Here is a 25,008-nt window from a genome sequence, read left to right as displayed (position 1 = left end):
CAGTGTGTTACCAGGCTGGTGACCAGCATGAGGAGGAGGTGCCAGGCTGTTGTGGCTGTGTATGGTTCTTCCACACGCTACTGAGGCTCCTGTTTATTAAATGAATAAATTGTTAAATTGCCAATATGTCTTGTTTCTTCAGACTTCAATCATCCAATCCACCAAACAACACCGAACAAGAGTCAATGGCAGAATAAGCTGTTTGGCATTGGCAGAGAAGATTTGGCAGATTTTTCATGGGCGCAACCCACATACTCAGCTCTGCTGCTCATCCCACAAATGCATGTTCCTTGCAAATGTGGCACCATTTAAAAGGGAAATAAACGGGCTTTCCAACGGTAGAAGATTTATTGTCAAGAAGCATTGTTACTACAAAGAAATAATCTAACAAACACAAATTTCCTTACTTTTTGTGCTATGTTTATATATATACACACTGAACTTTTTTTTCTCGTTTATTATATTGTTTGCAGCATACTATGTTTACATAATCTGTTGTGCTGCTGCAAGTAAGATTGTAATTGTTCTATCCAAGACAATTTTAGGCCCACCTTACTCACCATTGTCACTTTAGTGATAATGCAAGTAGTTTTATTGAAATCGGTGTTATATTTTTTAAGTTATTCACATTTTTAAGTTTAAAAGGAGGGGAGGGGGAGGAGGGGGGAGAAGGGAGAGGGGGTTGAGGAGAGAGGGGAGAACAGGGTGCTGCACCAATGCAGGAGAGGTTTGGGCCCAACGGGTCTTGGTCTAGTATGACAATAAAACACTTGATTCTGCAGGTTGGGAAGATGAAGATCATTGCGAAACTCTCTCCTACCATTTCCACAGCTGCCGGTGTCCCCGGAAGTGACGAGGGAGAGAGGGGGGCGGGACGATTGACAATGGCCCTGCTCCCCGGTTTCTAGGAAGTGACGACAGCGCCGGCGGGTGACGGACAAGAAGCGGAGGTCTGGTCGCTGCGGTGTTTGAGCGGTGAGGAGGTGCCGCCGTCGCCAACGCTGTCCGTCTCCTCAGTGGACAGGAGGGCGTCCGAGCTGCTCGCAGACCATCGGTGTCCAGGTTTGTTATTGCGAGTCGGGCATTTAAATCCCCCCCGGAAGAGGTGATCGAGGTAGAGGATGGAGCCCGGTTGCTGCCCGATGGGACCCCCCCCTCCCCACCTCCCCTGTCGACCTGACTGGCCCTTCACACTACAAACCGAATTAAAACCCGCCGCGCCCCCAGACGATTTGGGTCTTCGGAAGGCACTTGTTTGGAGGTGGCTGATAATTTGCTGACAGTCAGCCAAAATGCTTCATACCAACTGCATGTTGACAGCTGTGATTTGCCCTTGAAAACAAACCCGATTTCGGAAATGATCGATCATGTTTAAGAAATCTGTTAATATTTAATGTGTAGGACGCTACAAGGGAGGGAGATTAACAAACGTGACCTGTTTGCGTAATGCATTTGTTACAAGGCAAACCAAATGTGCAAAATGGGAATTAAAAGATGAAAACTTAGCTTTTAAAAATTGCAGTGTATATGTCTGACGATGTTTGCATGAATTTGAAGACCACTGGGTGATCTAAAACTGTGCTTTCTCTTATCTCTGCAGACCGGTTATTGGAGAAGATGGCATTTAGTAAAGGATATCGTATCTATCACAAACTGGATCCACCACAGGGTCCTTATGGTGTAATAGTAGAAACCCGAAATCGAGATGATTGTTTGATGTTTGAATCCGGAGCTGTGGCTGTTTTGTGTAAGTCATAAATGCAGCCTTATTCGATTTTAGGTGGTTTCATATTTTCAATGGATATTTTCCTAGTTAGAAATAAGTTTCAGTAGTGTCTTGATTATTGGTGATGTCAAATGCTTCAAATGATCCATTTGATCTTTAAAATTAAGATATTTAGATTTGCTTACCTCTGCTTAAACTTTTACACTTAATGTACTGTATGCATTAACAGCATGTTTTGACTGTGAAGTCTTTCCCTTTCTCGATCATGATGTTTTTGCTCCTTAGAATCATGGTGTTTTTGCTCTTCTAATTTGTATTCTAAATGACCTTCCTAGCCTGTTGTGAAATAGTGTCCCCCTGCTCTGAAAAACATTGTTATATATGCATAGTGGGTGTAATTTCCACCACATTGTTGTGCCCCCGACAAAATGTCAAGACTCTTTAACGTTGCAGCTTTCTCTCCCCACACTCCTCTCGCCCCCGCCCCCCCAGCATTCAATCTAATGAAAGGTCCTGACCCAAATGTCACCCAGTCTTGTTCTCCAGAGATGCTTCCTGACCCGCTGAGTTACTTCAGTACATCATGTCTTTTTTTGTAAACCAGCATCTGCAGTTCCTTGTGTCCCCTGTTCAATGTTTTAATGTGTTGATTATATTACTGATAGTGGGAGCTCGATGCATGAGGAAATTGTAACAAGATTTTGAAGCATTGTAGTACTAGTTGACTTCTATTAATCAAATCTTCAAGGACTTGTAAATATTATTGAAAAACAATGTTGCTAGTTTGAAGATATAAAAGAAAATGCATCGAAAGCAAGGTTGGTCCATTTATCTCCTGTGATTAATACCACAAGATAGAAAGTGACGAATTGGCACTGTTTTATAATATGGAATTATATATTGTTAGCTAATTCAACTCTGTCTGAATAATTATTTTGTGTGCAGTTTGAAGGGTTGTTCTTTTAAAAAAAGGAAAATCGAAGGACTTGCATTTTTATTGTGCTTTTCATGTCTCTCCCTACACCTTGAAATCTGAAGGGAAGCAGAAAAAGGGCTACTTTGATGATCAGAAATGGAATCTATTCACAAAACTGATTTTGGTTTACTCATTTCCTTGATAAACCCCTTAAGCAGCACTGCCACCGAATGTGATGTTTGCATGTAATGTGACATTTGCTATGCCTGATCTTTAGACGGTTTACATTTTGTCAGGGAAGAGATTTTTTTTGTTTACAGAGATGGAGAGTGCTTTTGCAGAAGCAAGGTTAGTTTTTTCAAAATATTGTGTTGCTGACTGTTTTTCTTAAAATATTTCCTTTACTACAACTGCTTGCTGTTCAGATGTTTAAAAAGCTGCAAGGAATTAAGAAGGAATTAAGAGGTAATTAATTTTAGTTGGAAGAATGAGCTGAAGTGATTAAAACTCAAAAGGTGTGCGGAAGCAGAAAGGTCTAGGTGCATGTGTCCTTGTAAATGGTAGGACAAATTGAGAAAGCTGCTTTAAAAATAATTATGGTTTCCTTGGCATGTAAATAAGCATGCAGTGCAACGGTATAGAAGATATGGTAAACTGAACAAAATATAAATTGTTCCCAGTTTAGGTCATTTTGCTTTTAAAAAAGGTCTTGTGCTCGTACAATGTGTAGGAAATATTTACAAGGATGATATTGGGATGAAAACCTTTTTATTTCCATGATGAATTTAGAAAAATAGATTGCCATCTTCTGTGTAAAGATTGTAAGATTTGCTAGAAGTATTAAAAACCTTTGATAAAGGTTTGAACCTTTGATAAAGTAAGAAGAAATTATTTCCATAGGCAGTAGAGTCAATAATCGTAAAGTCTGATAGAAGATGATTGGCAACAGTACTAGAGACAACGTGCAGTTTTTTAATGTAGTAAGTTATAATCTGTAATGCATTATTGGTATGGGCATTGGAAGTAATTTTAATAATACATTTCAAAATGAAATTGTATGAATACTTGAAAGAGAAGTATTTGCTAGATGGCATGAACAGAGAATTGGCACAGAGCCAAATAGCTTTTTGCAATTCTTGGGAAATGTTTCTTAAATGTATTTGAGAATATATGTAGGGAAAAAAACTGCAGATGCTGGTTTAAATCGAAGGTAGACACAAAATGCTGGAGTAACTCAGCGGGTCAGGCAGCATCTCTGGAGAGAAGGAATGGGTGACGTTTCGGGTCGAGATTCTGATGCTACCTGACCCGCTGAGATATATTTGAGAATATATTATTTGTTTACATTGACATTGTAAGAATGTAGTACTGATTTCCAAAAGTAACGATCCATTTTCCTTGTTTGTTGCTAGTGCTCATTGGCATTGTTTCTACCATACAAAGCGGGGTGTGATTTCTTGGACACATCACCTGAGAAATCGTACAGAAAGAAGTCATATGGGTCTTCAAATCTGCTTTCATTCTTTAAAATAATTGGCAAATTTCCTGCATACAAGCACATGACTCATATGTGCAGAACATGAAATTATAATTATTTTGCCCAATATAGTATTTGTGTCATGCACATAGGCTTATCAGAGTGAGAAGAATAAATACCAAGAACCTTTTGTACATGATATAAAGTTACTATGTTGTTCTTCATTATGTTTCTGGCACCATGTGATTTGAAGAAATTTATCAGTTTCATTTCCGGGACTAGTCAGTGACAATGCCAAGATACATATATGAAAATAAATGTCTTGGGGAAGAATTGCGTGTTGTCTCATCAGGAATTTAAATGTAAATTTTAAATGCGTTTAAGTTGACACATATTTAAGTTAACATATTTTTCATGCATTTTATTTAATAAGAAATAAATATGTTTCTATGGATAAGATTGGTGTTAGGATTTGCATATAATATTTGAACACTGACTGTAGTTTGCAGCCATTTTTTCGGGCTGGCTGAAGGGACCCAGTGCAGCTGTTTGTAAACTGTATCTTTTATAGAATCATAGAAAACAAAACAGAGTCTTCAGCAAACTCGTTCATAACAACCAAGGTGCTCCATCTAAAGAAGATGGCGTCCAATCTAATGTAGTCCCATGTTTGGCCCATATCCCTCAAAATCTTTCTTACCCACATACCTGTCAAAATTACTTTTAAACGTTGTTATTGTACCTATCTCAATGACTTCCTTCAGCTGCTCATTTCATATACTTGGCACTCTCTGTGTGAGTAAGATGCCCATCTAGTTCCTCTTGCATCTTTCCCCTGCTACATTAAACCTACATTTTAAAATTCTTGATTCCCCTACCCTTGGAAATTCTTGATTCCCCTAACCCAATCTAACGCACTAACCCAATCTATGTCACTCATGATTGGATGCACGTCTATAAGATCACTCTACTGTTTTCTGCGCTCCAAGGAATAGTCCTAGGTTGTCAAACCTCCATAAAAAGTTTTTGCCTTTGAGTATGGCAACATCCTCATAAATTTTCTCTGCACTCTTAATGACATATTTTCCTTTTGCCCAAACTGAATACAATACGCCAAGTGCTGCCTCACTACATTTTGTACAACTGACATAATGTCCTAACTTTCATGCTCAATTTCTTGACTGAAGGCTAGCATGCCAAAAGTTTTCTTCACCACCCTATCTACCTGTGATGGCACTTTCAGGGATCTATGTACTGGTACTCCTCAATCCCTGTGGTTTACAGTGGTCCCCAGGGCCCTACCATTCACCTACTTGTGAAGGCTCTGTCCTGGTTTAACTTCTCATTAAAAGGAAGCAAATTCACTCAGCATTTCTGTATCTCGCCTAGGCATTTTTCATTACCTCTAGGCTCCTTTTCAACTCACCAGGGCCCTGCTTTCCCATTCCCTTTAAACTTGCTTTTATTTACTGTGTTCCCTTTAAACCCATGTCATTCACTGAAAATTAATTACATAGCTGCATAATATTTGTTTTAATAATAAATTTAAAATGCGTTGGTGAGAGTAATACCAAATTGTCAGGAAATCTATCAGGCTGGCACCACCAATATCCTGAGGGTTCCTGATGTTCTTCCCATCAAAGTGTATTTTTCATCCATTACATTTCATCTGTCTAATTCCTCCAATTTGTCTTGTTCTATTGTTACTACCTGAAAACATTTTAAGTTATCTCCAGTAGCAGCCAAATGCAAGCAACTAATAAATATCAGGAGACGATGTGGATCCCTGGGAAATTCCTTTTTTTTTCTTCCCTTGATCTGAAAAGCAGCTGTTTACTGTGATTCTGTTTTCTAAACTAATATTTACCATCCTGCTTTTGTCTTTTTTAGTCTATTGGCTTATGTGATAGTTAAACATGCCTTTTCGAAATCCATAAATACTACATCAACAACATTATCTTCAATAATCCTCTGTTACTTAAAGTTTTCAATAGATTAGTTAAACACAATTTCCCTTTTGCACATTGGTACCTACGTTTCATTAATTAATTCATACTCAATCAAGTTACTCTTTTTTTTAAATCCCAGGCCAGTGTTTGTAAAATATTTCAGTCCACCTGTGTAAAACTGGTAAAGGGATAAGGTTTTAAGGGATGATGTTTGGTAGAAACAAAATAATTACGTTTTTATTGCATTTTACCTTTAACTGAAAATATGGTATTTTCATTTCATATATATTTTGGCATTTGGTTAGAAAATATAATGAGATTGAATGAATGTAAGGATTCAATTGAAAATTAAATATTTTGTAGCAAACATGTGAAAAGAGCTCATCAACATTTTAAACAGAATTTATTTTTTTAGTAATATATTTCTTGTTCAAAGATAATCATATATTATTGAGGCACACTTGTCCCGAATAATTATACCAATTAATCTATTCTGTTCCAGCTGCATCATTGACGGTGAGAGTCATACAGCATGGAAACAGGCCCTTTGGCCCTACTCACCAATGCTGATCAAGCAGTCCTATACAAACTAATCTAATTTGTCTGTGTATATCTAGCTAAACCTTTCCTATCCATGTATCAGTCAAAATGTGTTTTAAATGTTGTTATTGTAACTGCCTCAACTAATTCCTCTCAAAGCTCATTCCATATATCCACTACACCTTTTTAATGTGTGCAGTTCTTGGGGCAAGTTCTTGTAAGTTGGTTTGTTTGGTACTACTTGTTTATAAGACAGAAAATTATGCATCACTTAGGTTTGAACCAAATCATACTGAAATTCAATTCTGACCGAATGTTGCATTGTCAGATGTTCTAGCTATTGGTTGCAGCATCAAATTGTTCAGATAAAATAAGCAATCCTTTTCAAAAGAGGCAGAATTCTCTTTGGATGCTGGCCAAATACACCCTCTGACACCTTCATCAAAAATGGTAATTAATTTCAATTGGTGTGTCTGTTCTTGCTGTGCACAGTAGGTTATTGCTTTTTGCCTACGTAACTATGATTGCACTTTAACAATAATAAATAAACTATAAAACAGAAAGGAAGATCATGTTTTGAAATTCTCTTTCAATGCCATATCTTTGTATATCAAGTACAGTCATAGACATCTGGTAGGAGTTTGGACTATAATCTGATTTGAATGAACTAACTTCCAGAATTTAAGTTCTACATATGATTGTTAATTCTATGCTACGACGCATTCCTGTACGCTGAACCTGGCGAAGAGGCTGCCTCCAAGGCTGCGGAACTGCCAAACTGCCTTGACAAGAAGCGCAGAGAGCAGTGGGAAGAGACAGTCCAAGGAGTCAACTTCACACACTCCAGTAGGGTAGTGTGGAAGACCTTCAATCGCCTCACCGCCCAAAGTATTGCCCTGTCACGGCCAACTCCATCACCCACCAGTTCCTGACCAATGGCCACTACAAAGACGCGGACAAGAACCATACTCGTTCTGTCAAACAGGAATCCACTAATCTTTGGAAAGCTCCAGGCGCTGATGGGCACCTGTCAGCACCCTTTTCCTCTGCAGAACTTTCTTCTGGTCATCTCTCAACTGAAATGTGGAAAAGCTCAGGGTCCTGATAACATCCCCCCCAGAATTCCTGAAACACTGCAGTCCTAAATGCCTGGTCTGGCTCCGTAAGTTTTACTCCTCTTGCTTCATTGGTCAGTCCATTCTGAAAATCTGGCGGAAAGCCACTGTCATTGCGCTACCAAAACCAAACATGCCTGCGGACGACCCAAGGAACTATCGGCCCATCTCACTCCTCTGTGTCCCGTACAAGCTCCTCGAACTTGTACGAGGCTTCTCCTGGCCAGGCTCGATCCAATCGTTGACCCTCTACCCGCTGAGCAAGCCGGATTTCGGCGTGGACGCTGCACCAACACCAAATAATCAAGCTGACCAATGACATCGAAGACAGTTTCGAAAAGGGTCACTAGGCATTCATCACACTAGTAAACCTCACTGCCGCCTACAGTACAGTGTGGCACCAGAGCCTGATCTTGAAGCTCCTCCGCACCATCCCTGAGCGTCATTTAGTGCGGTTCCTTGCCAACATCCTTGCCAATCTAGCCGACTGCGACACCTAAGAAACGGAGTCCCCCAAGGCTCGGTACTGGCCCCTTGCTCTTCAGCGTCTATATCAGCGATCTGCCATGCACGATCTCGCGCCAGTATGGATACGCAGATGACTTGCCCCTACTGCACTCGGACAGGAGTTGGTTAAATGTTGAGGATGTGCTCTCGGCGGATATGGAACTTGTCGCAGGCTACCTTAAGACCTGGAGACTAAAATAGAGTGTGGCAAAAACCACCACAACGGCCTTTCACCTGAACAACAAGGAAGCTCAACGCCAGCTAACCGTCACCCTCAATGGGTCACCCCTACCCTACAACCCATTTTCTACATACCTCGGGGTGAAACTAGATCGGCAGCTGATCTACAAGCAACACCTTGAAGCTCTCCGTGCTTGAAGCTCTCCTTGCTCGGCACGGAACAACCTCCTGCACTGCTTGGCCGGATCATCATGGGACGCCAGGACATCTACTCTTCGAACCAGTGCTCTTGCACTCGTGTACAGTGCTGCTGAGTACGCTGCATGGTGCCGCAGCGCTCATACTAGCAAGCGAGACGCCACCCTCAACGACACCATGCGGATCATCACTGGCTGCCTACGCCCTACTCCGACGGATCCCCTGTCAGTGCTCGCAGGCATCGCACCCGCCAAGCTTCGCAGAGAGTTCTTCACTCATAGGCTGGTGTGCAAGGCCCCATTGGACGCCAAACATCCTTTGCACCACCTCGCCCAGAATTCACAGCAACTAGAACCTCAACACCTGTCATCTCGTCACCCTTTCTCCTGTCATGCAGTGACCCTCTGTGGCTCCGATTTCAACATACTAGGAGCATGGAGAACCAGTTGGGAACAGACATCGCGACCTCCTCAATTGACTGTCGCACTGAACACCACAGCCCCACCCGGCTCGGACATGTCCCGCAAAGAGTGGGTCGCCCTGAACCGGCTCCGCACAGGGGTCGGCCGGTTCAATGCCAACATGCATCGTTGGGGGTTGCGTTCATCAGCAGCCTGCGTGTGTGGAGCAGACCAGCAACAGCGCAGCACGTCATTTTTGACTGCACTGTCCTCCGTCCCCCTGGTGGAGGGGTAGAGCTCACAGCCCTCGACAAACAGCACATTGCACTGGCTACAGAGCCTGGAGGGCGTTACATAATTTCTGCTGCCTCAAACGCAAGAAGAAGAAGAAGATGACAAATGTTATGCAGTTTAATTATTCAAAAACAACCTTGATCCAAATACATGCGTATCAAAAAGACTCCCTTCATTAAACACGTCTTTATAAAATGGTGAATTTCACACTTGTGAAGCATGTTCTATGATGCACTTTTCACCTTTTTTTGCCAATCAAAATGTAACTCCTATTGAGGCTTCATTCTCTGCGTTGTGCATCACTTTGCAATTTTTTTAATTGATCATAACGTATTATTTTGTATTTCCCAATGTTAATTTTTATTATGTTCTTGTTCCCAGTTATTATAAGAATACGTTCATTACTTGCAAATGTGTTGACATGCCACAGAATTCAGAAGAGAAAAGGAAGGGTTGGTAAACATTCGTGAGGAAAACCGAGGGGCTATCTTGGATTTATTGAGCTGTGTATTAATGAGGTCTTAAAGACAGCACAGAGAAAGTGATAACATTATTCAAGGAGAGTGTTCTAAAATGTGAGGCCTGGGTACCAACAATTGGGGATGTGAAATCACACAGAAGGCTTGAATCAAAGAGGTTTTGCGAAATCAAGATATTGGAAGACAATAATGGAGTCCAGGAAGATAAATTTGTGTAGGAAGGAACTACAGATGTTGGTTTAAAGCGAAGATGGACACAAAAAGCTGGAATAACTCAGTGGGACACCCCTTCCATCTCTCAAGATAAGTTTGTACTGGGCTACAGGGATCCCTTGGCAAAGCTTAATGTAAATTAGGTTATAAGTGACTAGATAAAGTTTATTCAGGGTGGACGTTGGGATACAAGGTGAAGTGAATCATTTGAACAGGAAGATAAGGTCTTAGTATTCTTCTTGTTTACTCAGTAAGTACCAAAGGGTAGCTGATTGTTGATCAAATAAGCAATACAGCTTCAAGTTCCTCTGCATGTGCATACATCTGCTGATTGGCCTTGGGCCCAGCACATTGATGCATTTGCAAAGAAAGCTCATCAACACCTCTACTTCCTCAGAGGTTTGAGGACATTCGGCATATTGCTGAATATGTAATCAAATTTCTGCAGATGTACGGTGGAGAGTGTACTGACTGTTTGCATCACTGCTTGAATGAAGGAGGCAACAGAAAATGGTGGACCGTGCGCAGTCCACTATTGCAGGCTGCTGCAGGGAACATTGCCTTAAGAAAGTAGCTGATATCAAAGACCGAAACCACCCTGGCCCACTCTCATCTCGATGCTACCAATGGGAAGAAGTATAGGAGCCTGAGAATCGTTATGTCCAGGTTCAAGAACAGCTTCTCCCATCAACCATCAGACTCTTGAACCACACTGCTCGAGCCTAACCACAACCCTATCTCAGCTCCAAGCTACTGTGGACTATGTATAAGATTGCACTACATACATCCGCTGTTATGGTCTGGTTACCTTGTATAACTGATAATTTATCATAGATAGATACATGTGTAGGAGGGAACTGCAGATGCTGGTTTAAACCGAAGATAGATACAAAATACTGTAACTCAGCGGGACAGTCAGCATCTGTGGAGAGAAGGAATCGGTGATGTTTCGGGTCAAGACCCCTATTCAGACTGTATGTCTACTGCCATCTACTTTATACTGTGTATCTACTGCCATTCCAACAACCTTTCCCCAGAGAGAATTGGTTGCATGCCCAAGATAATAACAAACCATATTACAGTACAGAATTGATCATATTGTTTATTGTATTGTTGCAGCAATGTGCAAGTAATGATGCAACAAGTAAAAATGTCATTGTTTTGGCAATTAAACACTTGATTCTTGACTATTTGAACTAACAGAAAAAGGAAGTTTGTTTATAGCAGCATTGGCATAATTTCTCTGGCCTGTATACTGTGTCCACTGCCATTCCAACAACTTTTCCCCAGAGAGAATTGGTTGCATGCCAAAGATCATAACAAACCATATTACATATTACAGTACAGAACTAAGGACAATTAATTGAATAGCTGGGCTAAGATATAAAAAGCAGATGGTAGGAAAGTAAAAGTAAAGCAGATTGTTAGGATAAAATTTTGAGTTGTTGAGATAGATTTCTGGACTTTAAAGGAATCAAAGGATTTTGCACTTTAAATACTTTCACTTTCCATACTTATAACATAGAAAATGGTCATTTGGTCAATCAAGTCCATGATCAATCCCATTCCCCCACTTTTCTTTCATATATGCCCATAAATACCCCCTGATACTCCTACCACCCACTTGCACTGGAAGCAATTTAGAATAAAAATTAACTAAATAACCAGCACGTCTTTAGGATCTGAGAGGAGTCCAGAGCACCTGGAGGAAATCCAGGCAGTCACAGGAGAACATGCAAACTCATACAGCATTGTTTGCTGAAGCCGTGAGACAGCTGCACTCTCAGCAATGCCACTGAGCTTCCTGGTTTATGGGACTAGTAGCGTGATAGAAGATCACCCCATGATCTTGATTAATAGTGGAGCAGACTCAAAGAGCCAAATGGCCTATTTCTATTTTTGATTTTTGTGTTCTATTTTTTCTTCTTGTTGATGGGTTGGATATGGAGTTTAACTTTGAAATTGAGCTATTAACACTTTTAAAACTGAAAGTTACAAGTCTGTCAATTTGACATTGGACATCAGACTTTCTACTTTAAATCGGTATAGTACATAACTGTTTAGTGTAGCATTTTGAGGCATTAGAAATAACCTTGAGGTTCCTTGTTAAAATGGCAAGAAAGGAGATTAAGTGTTGCAATTGGTGGTTTATTCTGGTAGCAAATGTACTTCATTTCCTTTTTGGGTTCCCAGCAAATGTACAGTTTCAGATTGTGGATGTGCTGAGCAAGAATCAGGACCATTCTGATCAGTTAGTGTTACTTCCATATTTAACATGTTAGTTACTGTAGATTATGTATTTGAAGGCATTATTTAGTAGATGTATTAAAGGAGATTTGAGGAAAAATATTTCACCCAGAGTCATGATAGTATGGGAGTCACTGTCTGAAATGTTGATGTTCACAAAATGATTTGTCATATTGAATTTGAAGTGCTTGATTTATAAGATTATGGACAGAGAAGTGCAGAGTTATTTTGGCATTCTTTTGGCCTGTATGCTCACAATTAGCCAAATGACCTGCTTCGGTACTAGAAATATCTATGACATTTTTCTCCTGAGATCCACGTGCATCCTTATTGTCATTTGATATATTTAAGTAATTTTGATCCATTTTTCTTTGATTCTTCCAGGTTTTAAGGAGTATATTTGATATTTAGGTGCACAAAAGATCCTGGACTAGTAAACAATTATCTTAAACACCTGAAAGTTTATTTACACTTGATTGACAAAATCTTATTTCTGACTTTAGATGACATGTTTAAGTGGATGTGAAATCCTAGAATGTCAAACCCCATAATATAATTTTTTTGAGGTTTTGCATAGCATTTTCTTACGGTGATTTTTGATTCCCTTGGTTTATTTTGAATTGTAAATTTGCAACCACTGGGATTTTTTTTTGGTATGTTTCTTTTCCAGGATATTAATTGCTCCTTAATCTAAGGAGTTAATAAACTTTTAAATTGTTGATGAATTGGTAATAGATCACAGGCAGATATAATAAACTGAGTTTTGTTATAGTTGGATTAAATTAAATGCATATCAGCATAGATCATATTTCCTGTGTTCAGGCTTTGCTAAAATGATGAGTCAACTGAAAATTACAATCTTATTCCTTAAAAGCAATAGATAAGCAAAATGTAAAAAAATAATGTGCAATTATTTATCTTTTTTAATCATCTATCACTTGTTTGGGCAGGGTGCACTTAAGGATTGATCCATTTTCATAATGCAGATAAATAGAGTTTCCTATTTGCAAGTAGAAAATTTCAAGTCTCATATGTAGGACATTAAAATAGGCACAACCATTGGAGTGTTTCTTCTGAGTGCAGCTTGTTGTTTAAAATAGAAGATTGTTTTTTGACTAATCGAGGGTTTCACTTTACTATTTTAATTTAAAATGACATTTCTAACAATGTAGTTCTTACTAAGGTATTCTTGTAATATTTCAGTCTGGAGTATGTCTGGCTAAAAGAGTAGAGATGAAGACTGATACTTAAACTTTAATATATCTTTGAAAAGGACATTGCCAGTGCCGATCCTCCTGCTTTTCTCATCCTTCTGGAATGTCCTTTAGTAGTTTAGGTTGATTATTTTAAGTTACCTTCCCTAACTCCATGGCAACCAATATGTTAAATGTCTGTCTGGCTGTCATGTATGAGTCAGAATTTCTTCCAGTTGCGTAAGAAGACCAACATTTTATGACATGTTTGATATTGAGCTCATATCCCATATCCCTATACAACAACATGCCAAGGCTAACCATTTCATCATATATAATGTGGCCTTGTTTGATCCCATTCCAAGCCTGTATCTACCCCGTCATCCTTGGATCTTCCTCTTTAATGTTCATTCCATGAAGCTACTGCTTCTCTATGTTGTGCTACACTTTTGATGGCAGCACATTCTTCCCCTTAATCCCCTGGGTTTACTATCTTTTTCTAATTTGCATAGCATAATATCAGGTCTTTATTCATTTTACTGAGTTTTTCATTTTTTGTTCTCTTGAATATTAATTGCCACAATAACAAGATAGTAACAATTGTTTTTATTTTTAAAGACGATATTTTGAAAATTTGGTGGTAGTCATTTGCTCACTGATTTGGAATATTTTTGTTTTATACAGCGTCAGCAGAGAAAGAAGCTATCAAAAACATGTACACCAAGCTCCTAGATGCTTATGGCCTTTTAGGTGTTTTGAGGTTGAATCTTGGTAAGTGGCTTAGTTGACTTTGATTATGAATAGAATTTTAGTTATAACTAATTTCAATATGACCACAATGATAACTATAATCTTGAGTCAACCATCCTGCTTTTATCAGTTATCTGGAATGTTTGATTTTAGTTTAGTTTACTGATACAGCATGGAAACAGGTCCTTTGGAAACGAGTCCACGCCAATTAGTGACACACTAGCACTATCCTACACACTAGGGACAATTTACAATTTTTACCAAAGCCAAATTAACCTACAAACCCACATGTCTTTGGAGTGTGGGAATAAATCGAAGCACCCAGAGAAAACCCACTCGGTCAACGTACAAACTTCATACAGACAGCACCCTTAGTCAGGATTGAACCCAGGTCTCAGGCTCTACCGCTCCTTCACCATGCTATCCCTGTTGATGTTTTAATTTGAAAAGAATCAAATGATCAAAACTTGAGTTTTGTATGTCTAACTAAATGGCCATTAATGCATTCATTGGAGTTACTTTTTTTTGTCTGCAAACATGAGTGTATTTCTATTTTGTAGATGACAATATGTTACATTACCTTGTGCTGGTAACTGGCTGCATGTCGGTGGGAAAGATACAAGATTCTGAAGTCTTCAGAGTCACCTCTACCGAATTCATTTCTCTTCGAAATGAACCATTGGATGAGGAACGCATCTCCGAAGTACGCAAAGTTTTGAATTCTGGAAGCTTCTATTTTGCTTGGTCTTCCAGTGGCATCAGTCTGGACTTGAGTTTGAATGCTCATCGTAGGTTGCGAGAGCATACAACGGATAATCGATTTTTTTGGTGAGTTGGGTTTTGTATCAATCCTAAACTTGAAGTACCATAAAACTATAATAAAGATTTTAGTATTTGCAGTGGTTTGCAACCTTTTAAAATTGCAAAACTCTTTCAAAAATAATTAAAGTGGCAAATTATTGTTTGTATTGGGGCCATGAGATTGCTATGGAAATAAACAATTTGCTGACGTACTGTATATCCAAGAGAACTATTTTAAATAATTTTCAGCACCTTGAATGGTGATGGTAGATATTGATCAGAGCATTAGTTTTAAAATACCTTTTTAGAATCCAATGTACTTCTAATATTTTGCTCTAAAATTACCACTCCTGACTTTCAAAAAAATGTAATTTGATCATTTTTTATCCTCCTAGGAATCAGGCATTGCATTTGCACCTGAAACATTATGATGTGAATTGTGATGAATGGGTGCTGAGACTTATGTGTGGAGGAGTGGAAATCAGGACAATCTATGCTGCTCACAAACAAGCAAAGGCTTGTTTAATTTCACGTCTCAGTTGTGAAAGAGCAGGAACAAGATTTAACGTACGGGGAACAAATGATAATGGACAAGTAGCTAACTTCGTTGAAACAGAACAGGTACAATATTTCTGAGTTGGTCCTTTCTTTTGATAGTCTTTATTTGATGTGTAGCACAAACAAATTAAACCTTGATTTTTATAGGTAAGCTTTTTTTAAATCCTAAAGCTGAAGAAGCAAATATACAAAAATTCTATGTTTCTTTTTCAAACCCGATTGTAAACTAAATTAAGAACAAAAGTTTACAACTATGACTGAAAATTATGAAACCCACTTTGTGAGATCAGATGTGTGCTGTTTTAGAATATACAGTATCACAACCCTTCACCTAATTAATTTTGTGATGAGATTTGATTTCATCTTGGTGATATGTCTAATTGTAGTTGTTAAGGTAATTGTTCTTATTTATTACTCTGCAACATGAGAAATATGATAAACCATTTTAAAGAAAATCCGAAGAAGAAGAAGAAAACCACTTATGATCTTAAATGAAAGTGACATGACTTCTCTTCCCCATGTGACAATTTGCTCTTGCGAAATGTTGCTTAAATACATCGCATTTACACGACAGAAATAGGTCATTTGGTCGAATCTGTCTATGCTGGGGTTGATAGTCAAAACAAGCCACTTCTCACCCTGGTTCACCTCGCCCATGGGGTGAGAAGGTAAGTAAAATAGGCCTACATTCAAAACAATGTAAAAACTACTATCCTACTATTCGGAAATCCAAATGGTTTGGTATCTTGCTCACTGGGTGATGTTTCTCACACTCCCTTTCAAGTTGCCAGGACCCCAGTTCCCATGCTCACTGGAAAATTTATTGTCCTGATTTGTAATTTCTAATAAAACAAGTGCATTAAATGGTTGTTGGGTTGTTAATGGAAATAACTCCAATAGTACAATAATGTTGCCCATCTGGCACCACCAAAAGTCCCGGGCATGCTGGATTAATGGTGTTTTACTGTATATTGAAATGTATAAAAATCTTCAATGGATAACACAGTAGGTGCTGAGAAGCATATCCCTTGTCTAGAGCAGGGGCAGATGAAGAACACGGCAAATGATAAGAGTATGAAGATAAAAAAAACTCTTTTAAAAGGTTGTGCATCTTCAGAATTTTTATTTTGTTGGGTCCTAGATGCTGAGCCATTGAATAAAATGTACTGACATTGCTAGAATTTGGACAGTGCGAAATAAGAACAAAGGGACATGGAAGGAAATTTAAGTTTTTATGAGTTCAGCCATTGTTTTACTGAATCTCCTACTTCCCATTTTCCTTTAAGGTTTGTAGATTCTCTTAAGGGCCTGATTATCAAACATTCACTGGACAAATGAGCTTTTATAATTCATTTTTGGATTAAGGAATGACTGTTTTATGTTTATGGCCCTTTGCATTGCATTTCTTTCTGAAGTAAAATTTTGTTTCTTGTCCACGTAATACAACCTTTTCACAATTGTAAGGCTTTTATTGGGTTATCCTTTGTCTTTTTGTTTCCAAATGTGATAAGTTTAACCTTTCCTGGTAATTAAGACTCCATTCTGGTGTAATCATTATGAACCTTTCAATGTCCTGTCCCCCTCCCCCCCCAACATGCCCTGTCCCCCCCCCCCCCCCCTCTAAATTCTGCAGGGTTTAACCATAGGCTGTGGTTTCTGTGATTGTCAGGGTGGGTTCAAGAATCTATTTCACCACTTGATCTGTATACCATTTCATCACCCCCCCCCCCCCCCCATCCCCTCTATCATTCACTGTTCTGGTAATACCAAGAATAATGTGGATGAATCCATTTTAACTACGAGTTTAAAAATTCTATCTAGTGGTGTAGAACATGTTGGAAATTTGAAATTAAAAAAACAAAATTCTGGGAAGACGGTGTAGCTCAGAACAAACCAACTTTCAAGGTCAATGATGCTTCATCAGAACTAAAATGTCACCAATTGAAACAAATTATGTTTTTTCTCCCCGCAAATGCTATGAGGCTTTTTGAAACTGCCAGCTTTTTCTGTTAACTAAATATAAATTTACTGTGATTTTGTTTCTTTTTCGTTTGTCATGATGTTTTTATTTAAACCTATATATTTTCAGACAATCGATGATTTAAATGTAGTGATTTCTGGTTTTAGCTCTCTTCTTCCACATCACTCAGCAATACTTTACTTTTTATTTCCCATAGGTGATATTCTTAGATGATTGTGTCACCTCATTTATTCAGATCCGTGGTTCTATCCCATTGTTCTGGGAACAACCGGGACTTCAGGTTGGTCTTTTAAAATTATGTTGTAATGTATATTTGTAGTTTACATTTGTAGTGTAGAAGGCCATAGATAGATCTTGCTCTTTGCCATAAATATTGGATATTTTGGTTTAGTTGCCAGTATTGGATTATTACTTGTGTTGACAGGTTTACTTTCAGTCCCATCTGTTGATTGCTGATATCTGGTTTAGATTAGAAGTAACACGGGAGGTAATTGTGATTCGTATGATGAAGGCTAGTTTTGCTAATTGTCATTCTATGATGCTGCAGTCTTTGTAAATTTTTATTATTATTGAAAAAATATAATGTAATTGAATTCCAAATACAGGTGGTTCTTCCATAAAGTTGCTAGTCGTGTTCCTAAGAAACCTCATGCTATAGAAACTGGTGTTCTAAAAATAATTATGTAAATGGATAAAAAGGATTAAGGGTTAGAGTTTCAGACTTGCAATAACAGTTATTTTTCATGCAGGACTTTCAAAATGAAAACTCTTTTCAATAACAATAAGTTTGTTTTTATTACTGCAGACTAGAATATCAATGGCTGTATTTTACATTGTTTAAAAGAATATTATTGCACAAGCATCAATAGAAGCAATTGCTTGTGAATTTCAGTGGCCACCCGTAAAGTATCAGCTGTGTTCTTAAGAAACAATAGTGTCTGATTAAGGAGGGTGGATTACACAAAAACGTTTCTTTTCCCTAGACTTTTCTTTCCTCCAATATGGACTTTTTTCTGTAAGTCAATTATACAGTAACTTAAATGTCTAGAGAGGAGTCATAACCCAAAATGTTGGCTGTCCATTTCTCAACACTGCAGCTGCCTGCCCTGCTGAGTTCCTCTAGCAGATTGTTTTTCACTTAAGATTACAACAGTCTCTGGTGTTTCCATTTTAAGCAGTTCTCTAGTTCAAAACCAAAATTGCGTTATAACCAATTTGGCCTGTGTAATAAAATGATGTTCCCTAATTCATCACTTTCATGATATTCAATTTATGTTATGGAAACACGCGTTGTAGCAGATCTACTTGTAGTGGAATGTATGAGCATGACGTAGCACCTCACTCTGCAAATATAAATTTATCACTCCTCTACATTCTTTAAAAAAATGATTTTTAAAAAAAAGAAGGTTTTCTCAGTTTTGTGAACATCATGTACTTGTCAGAACCTCTTGGATAAGCTTTATCCATGAATGCTAACACGTTGTGTGATCTTGGTAAACATCATGATCTAGTTTTTTTTTTTGCTCCTTTCCACACAACCATGAATGGGTATTTTGCATCCAAGTAGAAATCTTTGTGGGATTCCCTTTTCTCCAATCTCCAACCCAAGGACATTATCTTATCATTGTATATTATTACTGCTGCTCCAGCAGAGATCACTCAACTTATCATAGATATATTATTGTTTGCAGAAGTGAAATGTAAAACCATGACGTTGTGGAATACATATGGTTAGAATATGTATATTGCATACTGTTAAATGTGATTTGCTTTATAAGTCATCTGTGCTCACTGCAGACATCTCTTAACCGCTGCTATTGTAGCTATAAGTACCCTCCTCATGCCAGCATCAGTGTGTAAACCTGTAGATCGGGCTGACAGGAATCTTTTGTAAGAGAAAGAGATAGTTTACTTCCTTTTAAATCTTTGGCTATTTAACAGCCAGATTTAAAAGGAAGTAAACTATCGTCTATCATTATTTTAGATAAAGTTCTATTCAACTTAATACATATTTAATTCTGATTCTAATTTTTCTTAATCAATTTACTTTTAGCAGTTTTGTTTTAATATTTGTTTAACTAAAGAATTTTCTTGAATTTAGGTTGGGTCCCATCGTGTTCGAATGTCCAGAGGGTTTGAAGCCAATGCACCTGCTTTTGACAGGTATTGAAGTTGTAATTAACGACAATTACTATTATCAGTTGAGCAATAGTAACAAACTTGTATTTTTTCCAAAAAAATACTTGCATTAGAATTTATATCAAGTCTCTCAAGTCTCTATTTCCCAAAATATAATCACTAAATTTTTACAGACATTTTAGAACGCTGAAAAAGCTATATGGGAAGCAAACTATAATCAACTTGCTAGGAGTAAAAGAAGGAGAGCACATGCTCAGTAAAGCGTTCCAGGTAAGTGACTAAACTTGACGTGAAAATACGTTTGTAAATGTTCCAATGTTTAGGAAATCCAATGTATGGTATCTTAGTTCAAAATATTAAAATAAAACTTGTTAAAGTTTTAAATTTGTGCTGCTTCCTTAAATACTTCCAATGGCTACTTTAAATATATGCATTTCAAGGAAATTGTTGATTCTGGCTTTATTTATATAAGCATAACAGGATTTGATCTGTTTTCAAATTCAGCCCAAATAAGTTATTTATTTCCTGCAATCTTTCAAACTACCTTCAGTTTCTTGTAGTAAGTATTTGTCATTGTCATGCGTCATTTGATTGGCGATTAACAGTTTATCTGTATTGATTCGGAAGGTCTACGATTGATTTCTCAGTCTGTGGGGTTACCAAATCTTAGTTGTGGCAACAAAAGTAGGGATAAATTGGTCTTTGTGTCTCTATGTTAAATAGAAGAAAGATGTGTCTCTTGTGATATATATATATATATATATATATATATATATTCAGATTAGGCAGTAATGAAGTATAGGCAATAAATGGTTGTCTATTTTACACCATTTGTGATTTCTCCATTGATGTCAGTACTGTGGAAATTGAATGGAATGCAGTAGGTCAGCTTGGGTACTTTTGCCTATTTTGTGGTGTAGCTTGATAATTATTTACCAACTTTTGCAGGAAGTGTAGTAACTGGAATTCAGCTGAGGTTGCAACTGGGCTACTTATTGCATTAATCTGACAATTGATATCTAGGTTTACAGGATAGTTGTAAATTTGGACTAAACTGAAATGCAACATCCAGGAAAAGAATGAATGCGCTTTGGGAGTGAAGGAAATTAAAGAGGATATCGCATACTTTTTTTTGAATGACCTTAATTTTTGTTTTAAATACTAATCTTTCATTCATGAGTTTAACACACTATGTTTGGATGTTTCAGATTATGATCTTCCAGTATTAATTAAAAGAGTGTGCCACTCTACAAACCTGAAATTATTTATTTTTGCCAGAGTCACCTGAAGGCCTCTGAACATGTTGCAGATGTTCCAATGGTGAATTTTGACTACCATCAGCAGGTAAAGGGTGGAAAGGCAGACAGACTTATAAGTGTGCTGAAACCCAAACTGGATTCATTTCTGGAGGAGTGTGGCTTCTTTTATTATGATTCACATGAAGCTCAGAGGTGAGCTCATTTTACCTTCAAATTTTGAATGAAGTATTTCTATGAGAGATGTTCAACCAGTTTAACTTTAAGCATAAAATGTTCTCTCTCAGGTACCAGACTGGTACCATCAGAACCAACTGCCTTGATTGCCTCGACAGAACAAACAGCGTACAGGCTTTCTTTGGACTGGAGGTATGTTTTAAGTTGTGATTATTTATTCTATTGTTGCATTACATTAAATAACTATAATCACCAGTTTTCTTAATCTCTGTCATTAAATTCCTTACTTCAAACCTGGGCTATTATTGCAACAGAAACATATTAACTGCTATGTGGAGAATGTGAGAAAGTTCTGAGAATATTCTATATAAGATATAGTTAAGATAAAATGGTTGTATAAAATGTAATTTATAAAATATTTTAAAAAGAGGGTACTGTGGTATAGTGGTTTAAGTTATTGGAGTGGTATTTGAAGGCTTGGAGTATTGATTCAATCAATATGTTTGAATCCTACTATGGCAATTTAAATTAAAATAAATTAAATTAGAACTGGAATAATAACATAATATCAGTAATGGAGATCTGGACTACCTGGATTGTTATTAAAAGCCCAGCTAGTTCAATAATGATTCAATAAAGGGAATCTTCCATCTGTGCTTGGTATGGCCCATGTGTGATTCCAGTCACATCATTGTTGTTGAATATTAAATGTTCTCTGAAATGTCCTAGCAACCCACTCAGTTCGGGGTTACAATTTGTGATGGACATTAAATTCAGGCCTGTCCACATTTGTGAATGGATCAGCTATTATTATTTGGCAACAATTATTATATGTTTGAATCTATTGCTGATGGCATTGAATCTATTGTGCTACAGATGTTTTATTATTAGATTCTTGCCTTACATTTGCTTCGCCTCGAAAAAAATCTGATGTCAGTCTGGAAATACCATGAAAATCTTATATTCGTGGGAAAAGTTAATAAAGACCTATACCAGTTTAATGCCATTAAATGTAATATTTTATGAAATACAGTAATATGAGTAGGGAAAATGCAAATATATGTTTAGAATTATAATGACAACCAATATCATCATATCATATCATATATATACAGCCGGAAACAGGCCTTTTCGGCCCACCAAGTCCGTGCCGCCCAGCGATCCCCGCACATTAACACTATCCTACACCCACTAGGGACAATTTTTACATTTACCCAGCCAATTAACCTGCATACCTGTACGTCTTTGGAGTGTGGGAGGAAACCGAAGATCTCGGAGAAAACCCACGCAGGTCACTGGGAGAACGTACAAACTCCTTACAGTGCAGCACCCGTAGTCAGGATCGAACCTGAGTCTCCGGCGCTGCATTCGCTGTAAAGCAGCAACTCTACCGCTGCGCTACCGTGCCGCCCAATGTTGGATGACTACTTGGGAAACTAATGTAGCTTACAGTGGTAACCTATCTTGTTAAATGCTTAATTCAAACTGGTAATTCAGTTCAAAAATTGACTTCTATACACTTTGACAGTTTATACCTTCCTTTATGCTTTGTTTTACCAACAGATGCTTCACAAGCAATTAGAAATTCTAGGGCTAGCTGAAAAGCAGCAAATGGTCACAAGATTTCAAGAGGTCTTCCGCTCCATGTGGTCAATGTGTGGTGATTCAATAAGTAAAATTTATGCTGGAACTGGTGCACTGGAAGGTAAAGCTAAGGTACAGTATAATTTGTTATACATAGTACTGAAACATATGGAGTAATGCAAGGATTGGTTTGTATAGTGACAATTTTCCTAATTATTTTGCATTAAAACACAGACGTTCTGTGTTTTTTGAAGTTAAATTTGCTTTGTATGTAATGCCTTCTATCCTGTCATTAACATTTTGAGCAGTTAAAACTTTGCATTATTTCGTCTTAAAGCAGAACCTTGAGCTTTGTTTTCATTTTCCATTAAAGATACTACCCTGGTTACTTGATGGTTATGGTTATGTGCACTAATTATCAAGAGTTATAAGTGTAGATTATTCAGTAATTGATATATTTTTCTTTCCTTAATTACTGCTTTCTCTGGGTGTTGGCCTAATGGTGAGTTATATATAAGAAATGTAAATGAAAATTGACCTAATTTAACGTATTTATATAGCACATTTTAACGTCAAAGATAGTTCAAGAACTTCAAGAGTTCACACATATTATTTTTCATATGTACTGGAGCAATGAGTAGCACAATGAAAGCCTTGCTGCAGCATTTCAGGCAGTGTGGCTGCACAGTGATAGGTATAGACAGAATAAAGTAGGGGATTGAGTTCATCCAATATATTACATCAAATTAGAGAGATAATTTAGCTTACATCAATGCTTGGTGTATTAATGAATAATAAGTTGAATATCATTTTTAATTATTTGCTCTTTTTCCACTAGGGTGGAAAGTTTAAGGATGGAGCTCGTTCAGTGACGAGAACTATTCAGAATAATTTCTTTGACAGCTCCAAGCAGGAGGCTATTGACATCTTATTACTTGGTAATACGTTAAACAGTGACTTGGCAGATAAAGCTCGTGCTCTTCTAACGACTGGCTCTTTACATGGTAAGATTTATTGTATAAATGCATGTAATGAAATTCAAAATATTTTGATCATTTTGCAGATCTGCATTTTTATGGCATGCAATGCACGCTGGTATTAGACTTTTTATTGGGAGAACATTTGTACCTATTCACAAGTACCTTTTGCTTTTAACTATCATTCTAGATTAATATCATTGGGGCTTTGATAAAGATTCAGAAAATAATCTAAAGAAGCTGGATTTGATCACAATTGGGGGGAAAAGAGTCAATAGTCAATAAAACTGCTAATCATAATCATAATCATCATAATCATACTTTATTAGCCAAGTATGTTTTGCAGCATACAAGGAATTTGATTTGCTAAACAGTCATACCAAACACACAAATACACTTTAACATAAGCATCCACCATGGTGACTCCTCCACATTCCTCACTGTGATTGAAGGCGAAAAAAAGTTCAAACTTCTTCTCTTCTTTGATCTCTTGCGGTCGGAGGCCTCGAGCCGTCCGTTGACGGGGCGATCTTGGCTCCCGTAGCCGGTGCCCTCCGCGTCGGGGCGATTAATCTCTTGCATCTGGGGGGATCTCGGCTCCCCCGCGCCAGGCGATCTGACCCTGGGTCGGGGCTGGTCGAACCTTCTGCAACTTTGAAGCTTCCTAACATCAGTCTCTACCCGAGACTGCGAGCTCCTCGATGTTGAAATCCGCAGGCCGCAGTTGGAGTGTCAATCCCAGGCAAGGGATCGCAGGCTCTGATGGTGAGTCCACGGCCCCTTGGTGGGGCTCAAAGTCAGTCTCGAGCAAGGCCACCAGCTCCATGATATTAGGCCACAGAGTGTCCGGAGATACGATCCGGAAAACAATCACATCTTCGGCAAGGTAAGAGATTGAAAAAAAGTTTTCCCTGACCCCCTCCCCCACATAAAACAAACCAGAGAACATTAACACATACTTTTAAAGCACACTAAAAATAACAAAGAAAACGAAGACAGACGTTTGGCGAGGCTGCATTGCTGACGGCGCCACCCAGTGGATGGAATGCCATTCAATGATAAATGGTGTGGATGATTTCCCTAGATTTCCAGAAATTTTCATTGTTTTATTTGAGTTTTACAAAATCTCCTTAGAACAAAAATCTGACTGCCTTTCCCTTGTGTTCTCCTGTACACATTTACATCAGAGGGATTAATAATCTTGCACCAAGCTGTTAACAAGTCTTTATACAAGTTGGACCTCACTTTTGTTAAAATAATCTTTCTTTTCAAATTTAAAATGTTACTTTACTAAACAAAGTTTTAATTATTTTATAAACGTATTTTTATATGATTCTAATAACTAATCCA

The 25,008-nt window shown here is 37.9% G+C and overlaps 1 protein-coding gene across 8 annotated transcripts in view; it reads left to right on the top strand.

The window, feature by feature from the left end:
* Positions 1–933: 933 nt before the first annotated feature.
* synj1 (synaptojanin 1) overlaps positions 934–25,008 on the top strand; it is a 72,082-nt gene continuing 48,007 nt past the window's right edge. For 7 of the 8 annotated variants that reach the window (XM_078409618.1, XM_078409617.1, XM_078409615.1 and 4 more), the window contains exons 1-12: positions 934–1,062; positions 1,601–1,747; positions 14,120–14,206; positions 14,746–15,013; positions 15,382–15,607; positions 17,722–17,805; positions 19,627–19,688; positions 19,838–19,934; positions 20,943–21,115; positions 21,208–21,289; positions 22,661–22,813; positions 23,520–23,685. In XM_078409618.1, the coding sequence (XP_078265744.1) occupies positions 1,618–1,747; positions 14,120–14,206; positions 14,746–15,013; positions 15,382–15,607; positions 17,722–17,805; positions 19,627–19,688; positions 19,838–19,934; positions 20,943–21,115; positions 21,208–21,289; positions 22,661–22,813; positions 23,520–23,685 (1,528 nt within the window). In that variant the 5' untranslated portion in view covers positions 934–1,062; positions 1,601–1,617. The remainder of the gene's footprint in view (positions 1,063–1,600; positions 1,748–14,119; positions 14,207–14,745; positions 15,014–15,381; positions 15,608–17,721; positions 17,806–19,626; positions 19,689–19,837; positions 19,935–20,942; positions 21,116–21,207; positions 21,290–22,660; positions 22,814–23,519; positions 23,686–25,008) is intronic. The other variant, XM_078409614.1, reaches the window with a different exon arrangement.

The sequence above is a fragment of the Rhinoraja longicauda genome, chromosome 12, assembly GCF_053455715.1.
Source record: "Rhinoraja longicauda isolate Sanriku21f chromosome 12, sRhiLon1.1, whole genome shotgun sequence".
Taxonomy (NCBI): domain Eukaryota; kingdom Metazoa; phylum Chordata; class Chondrichthyes; order Rajiformes; family Arhynchobatidae; genus Rhinoraja; species Rhinoraja longicauda.
Note: the sequence above shows the minus strand (reverse complement) of the source record. Positions and strands in the feature narration are given on the sequence as shown.